General features: G+C 35.7%; 1 protein-coding gene across 1 annotated transcript in view; it reads right to left on the bottom strand.

Moving 5' to 3' along the window:
• The window catches only part of LOC107184540 (highly divergent homeobox-like), a 36,758-nt gene that overhangs the window by 9,702 nt on the left and 20,453 nt on the right, over nt 1-6,603 (bottom strand). Inside the window, exon 4 of the mRNA XM_015569968.1 lies at nt 4,293-4,415. Coding sequence (XP_015425454.1) covers nt 4,293-4,415 — 123 coding nt within the window. The remainder of the gene's footprint in view (nt 1-4,292; nt 4,416-6,603) is intronic.

Here is a 6,603-nt window from a genome sequence, read left to right on the forward strand (position 1 = left end):
TGGTAGGCAGAAGCTGTAGGTGCGATCAGGCAGGCAGGCAGGTGAGCGGTTAGGAGCCAGTGGTCCTGGATTGGAGAGGGTGCAGGCTGGGCTGAGGGGACCCCCTATGCACAAATTTTGTGCACCGGGCCTCTAGTTGTTTAATAACATTCTATTTAGCCTCCATATGTTTGCATATTTTGAGTGTTTTTACTGTAGTTGATTTCTAATTTCATGCCATTGTGATCTGAGAAGATGCTTGATATGATTTCATTGTTCTTGAAATAGTAGAGGTTTGTTTTGTGTCCTATCATGTGGTCTAGCTTTGAGAATGTCCCATGTACACTGAGAAGAATGTATATTCTGCAGCTATGGGTTGAAATGCTCTGTAAATGTCAATTAAATCCATCAGACTTAGTGTGTCATTTAGAGTTACAGTTTCCCCCTTGTTGACTCTTTTCTGGAAGATCTATCCAGTGAAGTCATTGTGGTTTTAAAGTCCCCTATTATAAATGTATTGTCAATCTTTTCCTTAAAGAGCTCCAGAAGTTTTTTTTTATAAATATATTAAGTGTTCTTATATTGGGTGCATATATGTTTACCAGAGTTGTATCCTCTTGTCTGATCAATTCCTTTAGTATTATGTAATGATCTTTACTGTCTCTTGTTATGGCCTTCATTTTGAAGTCTATTTTTTTCTGATGTGAGTAATTGTACCCCAGCTTTTTTTTTTTAATTTCTATTTGCCTGGAAATTCTTTTCCCCATCACTTCACTCTCATCCTATGTGAGTGTTTTGATCTGAGGTGGGTGTCTTGTAGACAGATATATTTGGGTTATGTGTTCTTATTCTTTCAGCTTCCCTATGTATTTTTTTAATAAATCTTTATTGTTCAAATTATTATAGTTGTTCCTCTTTTTCCCCCCATAGCTCCCCTCCACCCAGTTCCCACCCCACCCTCTGCCCTTACTCCCCCTCCCACTGTCCTCATCCATAGGTGTATGATTTTTGTCAGTCTCTTCCCGCACCCCCCACATCCCTTTCCCCCTGAGAATTGTCAGTCCATTCCCTTTATATGCCCCTGAGTATTTTGATTGGAGCCTTTAATCCATTTACATTTAAGGTTATTATTGATAGTTCCTTATTAATTGCCATTTTAATTAAGCCATTCTTCTCTCCAGATATACACAGTTATTATTATTACAGCAGCCTTTTCAATGTTTCTTGTAATGTTGGTTTGGTGGTAAATTCCTTAGCCCTTTTTTGGGGGTGCGGGGGGAGCTCTTTATTTCACCATCTATTTTGAATGATAGCCTTGCTGGTTGGGTATAGTTGTCTTGTTTTCAGATCCTTTCTTTTTCTTACCTTGTATACTATATGCCATTCCCTTCTGGCCTGTAGAATTTCTGATGAGAAATCAGTGGAAAGCCTTATGGGAGCTCTTTGTAGGTAACAAATTGATTTTCTCTTACTGCCTTTAAGATTCACCCTTTTTCTTTAATTTTTAGCATTTAATTATGATGTGTCTGGGCATGGGTCTCTTTGGGGTCTTCTTCCTTGGGACTCTCTGTGCTCCCTGAATTTGTTTGACTTTTTCCTTCATCATATTAGGGAAGTTTTGTGCTGTTATTTCTTCAAACAGGTTCTCTATCCCTTGTTCTGTTTCTTCACATTCTGGGACTCCTGTAATGCATTTCATGGTGTCCCACAGCTCCCTTAAATTTTCCCCTTTTTTGTTTTTTCTATTTCACCATTGCTTTTTATTTTTATCATTATTGCTATTTATTTATTTATTCTTTACTATTGAAAGTATTACATATGTCCCCCTTTTCCCCCATTGTCCTCTCTAAGCCTGCCCCCATACCCTAGCCCCAGTCTTCACCCCTCTCATTGTCTATGTCCATTGGTTATGCTTATATGCATACAAGTTCTTTGTGTTTTCTTTTTGGTTCTCTGATTGATTTCTATTCTACCCTGTCTTCTAATTTGCTCATCTGATCCTCTGCTTCCTGCAATCTCCTGTTTATTCCTTCCAATGCATTCTTTATTACTGCTATGTCATTCTTCATTTCTCACTGGTAGTTTTTCATAGTTTCTATACCTTTTCTCATGCTGTTGAACATCCTTGTAATCATCATTCTGAACTCTATATCTGATAAATTTCTCATCTCCATTTCATTATATCTTCTGGAGAATACTTTTTTCTTTCATTTTGGGCTTTTTTTTTTTATCTCCCCATGTTGGTTGACTCTTTGGGTTTGTTTCTAGGTATTAGGTAGACCTGCTACAACTCCTGGTCTTTTTGTAGGGTCTTTATTGCAGGATAATGTCAGAAACTGTTTGTGACTGGGTCTGAGTACCCTGTTTGGAGCTATCAGTAATCCACAGCTTTTGGCTCCCAGTGCTGGGTTTGGGTGTGTTTGGACAGGACTAAGATGCACACCAAGGTCTGCTTTTCCTAGCCCTGCGTCCAGAAGCAGATCAGGCACACTCAAAGCACCCAGAGATCCACCTTTTCCTGCAGGCTGATTGTTATTCTTGGTCTCTTTATGAGACTCAGGTTGTAGCCCACAGCAAAGTGTAAACTCCACAGGGTGGGGAGAGATGTTTTCCAACAGAGAGGGGCAGCTGCTTCCCCTGCCCTCCCCCTGAGAAAAAAGCTGCCTGGATAGTAAAGGTCTGCCTGAGAAAGATATCCTCTACTCTATGGGGGAATGACTCAGCACAGGAAACCAGGTGACTGCCCTCCAAGCTCTATCTCCAGGTGCCCTAATCCTGGATTCTCCTCACAGAGCTTTAGTCCACTCTGCCCTCCTTCTGCAGGAACCCAAGGTGAGTGGTTGCACACAATTTTTTGCATTGGCTCTTTAGAAGGGTGTTTGCATTTCCAGCCATCTCTCCCTGGCAGACAGAAGCCTCACTGCTTTTCACAACTAGATGTCATATGGTCATCTTTCTCAGTTCTGATGCTCTTGGATGGGTACCCAGTGTTGGGTTTAGACCCCAGAATTCTCAGTGGGATCCTCCCACAGCTGAGATATCCCTCCGGATCTTCAGCTGCTGTCTGTGGGGGCCTGAAAAGCCATCTCATGCTTCTGTACTTTTTTCTAGTCTATATGTGGTCTTCATTTTCCATCCTTGGTTATCAGGGTTCTCTCCAGCTAGTGTTCAGATGATTAATCAGGATGGTTTTTCTATATTTTCATTGTAACTCTAGTTTGGTCCTGGGAGAGTGTCAGTATAGCTCCAATTTAATCTGCCACCATTTTGTAATCCTGTATTTTCTTCCTTAATGAACATAAAATGTTTCTTCTGGAGGCTAGAAGCCCAAGATCAAGGTGAAGGCAGGATTGGTTTCTTCTGAAGCTTGTCTCTCTGGCTTATATATGTCCACCTTCTTGCTGCATCCTCACAGTGTGTCTAGATTTCCTCTTCTTCTAAAGACCTGGCATCATGACACAGAACTTGAGGTGGGAAAATAATACAAACATGTCCCAAGACTCTTAGCATCAGAAGTATATAGGCAATGGAAGAAAAATAGGTATAAAATGTGTGGGGGTAGAAGCTCATCTGTGGAAACTTCTTACAATTAGCAGACATGTAAATGCACCTTCTGCATGTGAGCCACTCTCATAGCACATTCATGTGTTTACCAAATAGGAAGCACTCACAGCCCCAGTATCACGTTTAGTATTAAATGGAACATTATAATTCTATGATTTTTGTTAACAAGCTTAATAGTTATAAAATTTCACATAAAATGAGATTGAAATGTCTTTTGAGAAGAATTTGTAAATGAAAATCCACAGCAACAAAAAAGACATTAATTTCATCTTTTGGGTAGGGGACTCAAACACTTTAGTTGAATTGGGATAAGTAAACGATGCACTGTGGTGATAAAGAATTTCACAAAGTAATTTAATATTTTTTAATTGTGAGCAATGTATTATGAAATATAAGGTACTCAAACATTTGTGAACTCTAGTGTAGGCTAGAAGGCAACTGAAATTCAGAAGAGAAGTAAATGTTTCATGACTTTCGTTCACCAAAGGTCTCCAAGTATGTGCCTCTCCAATTAAGGTAGCTACCATTACAAACATTTTGAGATTTTTAAAAAATGTATTATTATTTTTTAAATTTCCAATTTAACTTGTAATAAAATATGTTAATTAGTATATTGCTTTTCCACTAAAGCAGCACACAAAAATCTGAATATGTAATCTCAAGGAATCTGTGCTGAAAAATGTCATAATTAACAAATCACCCAAGTGTTACATGCCATTTACAGCTTACTATTCTCTTCTGGCACCTACCTGCTGTTGTTTCTTATCCTCAGCTTTCATAGCTAGTATCAGGCTTCTAACAAATGTCTGAAGTTTAAAGTATTTTTGCTTTTGAATCTCTAGCTCATTTTCAATGAATCTGACTTCTTCATTCTAAAGGAGAAAACATCAAATGATATAATTACCCTATGCAAGCTGGGACTGTACATAGCTGATGCACAACAAAATTATTAAAAACAATAAAATTAGAGAGACAATGAAGAAGATAAAATTTTAGCATAAAGGAATATAAAGCACAGAAGGAGATCGTCCTTTTATTCAAGGGCTGTTTTTTAAGAAAACCACTAACAGAAAACAATTTGGAAGGTCAAAAATCCAATGAAATCAATCCAGTAAGAGGAAAATCAAGAAACAGTTCCCTTATTAGAAAGACTCTTCCTATATTAAACCTAATTAGCATTTGGATTAGGATTAAGAATAGAGAGTCCAATTAACTCCAAGTAAAAAGCAATTGCAGATTCAGTAACACAGAATGTACCATTCATAAAACCAAATACTGAGAACTAGAAAGGTCAATATATATATATATTTACCAAGGAGAGACTTTAATTATTACGAAAACTTTCTTAAGTAGTTTGCTGAGTCCCCTGTCTTTATGTAAGAGTCTATTACTCAGAAAATATGTCCAAATATAGCACTGTATCCTACTAATTTGAGACCAATTATCTCTTCACTGTTTTTGCTAGTTGTGTAGGACAAAAGCAATAGACTAGGATTTGGGAGGATTTTAGTGCCAAGTTTATTGATAATTGTGTAAACTTGGGAAGGCTATTCTCTGTGACTTTGTTTATTCATCAGTAAAATAAATATAATATTAATACTATTTGGATATTTTAGGTTTGAGAATAAATTTCAAACAAGAAAATGGGCATTAAATGCTCTGAATATATTTAATATTAAAGCTACAGTAATCAAGAAACCAAGAATATGTGGTAATGGCAAAAGGGTAGACATAAAGGTCAGTGGAACAGAACAGAGTGTCCAGAAATACATATGCTGAAAAAGGTAGATATATTTGGTTGATTTTCAAAAAACGTGCTGAAGTAACTCAATGGACAAAGAAAGGGTACTATTTCAAAGAACAGTGGTTGAACAATTGTAAATGTATATTTTAAAAAAGATATCAACCTTGACCTCACATCATAAACAAAATTTAATAAGAAATGAATTATATACTGAAAAGTAAATCCAAAAACTCTAAAACTAGATTTTAAAAAAAGAATATAAAATCTTTGTGACCTTGTGTTAGACAAAGATTCCTCAAGGGGATACAAAAAGCATGAAACCTAAAAGAAAGACTTCATCAAAGTTTTAAAAAGTTTGACCTTCAAAAGATAATGTTAATAATATAAAAATACAAGCTACATATTTGTAAATCAAATATCTGTTAAGGACCTGCATTCAGAACACATAAAGAACTTTTGCAACACAATTATAAGACCAGAAACAAATAAAGAGCAGGCAAAGTCTTTGAACACATACTTTACCAAAGAAGATATGTGAATGACCAATAAACACATTAAAGTACTTAATATCATTTGTCATTAAAGAAATGAAAATTAAATCTGATATTAGATTGTACTACTAACATACTACAAAGGGTAAAGTTAAAGAGACTGACAATAGTACATGCTGATAGCAATGTGGAACAATTAGAGGTCTCATATATTGCTAGTATGAGTGTAAAAGGATACATCCACTTTGAAAAATGTTTTGGCAGTTTCTTATAAAATTAAATCTACTCTTTCCTATCATCTCACTCAACAGTCCTACACTTACCCAAATGAAATAATAACACATGTCCACAAACGACATATATATATTCATAGCAGCTTTATTCACAATAGCCAAATACTAGAAACAACAAGTGATCATCAGTAGATGAATAAACAGATTGTACTCATGGTTATATGACTGTGCCCATTTGTCAAAACTTATATAACTGTATAAGGAAGTGAATTTTATTTTATGGAAATTAAAAAAATGATTAAAAATAAAAAAATAAATTTTTAGCCAGCTTCTTTGCCAAAACACATGGAAATGATCTATAAGTATTCTTTGCAGCTGGAGAATATGTTTCAAAGTACACAGCAAGACCTTTAACAGCATTTTTTCAAAAGTTTCATAAAATACATTAAAATAAGTTAATTCTATGGTCATTTTTACTTATTTTTATTTTTTTATTATTTTTTAAAAAATATATTTTATTGATTTTTTACAGAGAGGAAGGGAAAGGGATAGAGAGTTAGAAACATCGATGAGAGAGAAACATCGATGCCTC

This window comes from Myotis davidii, unplaced genomic scaffold (assembly GCF_000327345.1).
Source record: "Myotis davidii unplaced genomic scaffold, ASM32734v1 scaffold1206, whole genome shotgun sequence".
NCBI lineage: Eukaryota > Metazoa > Chordata > Mammalia > Chiroptera > Vespertilionidae > Myotis > Myotis davidii.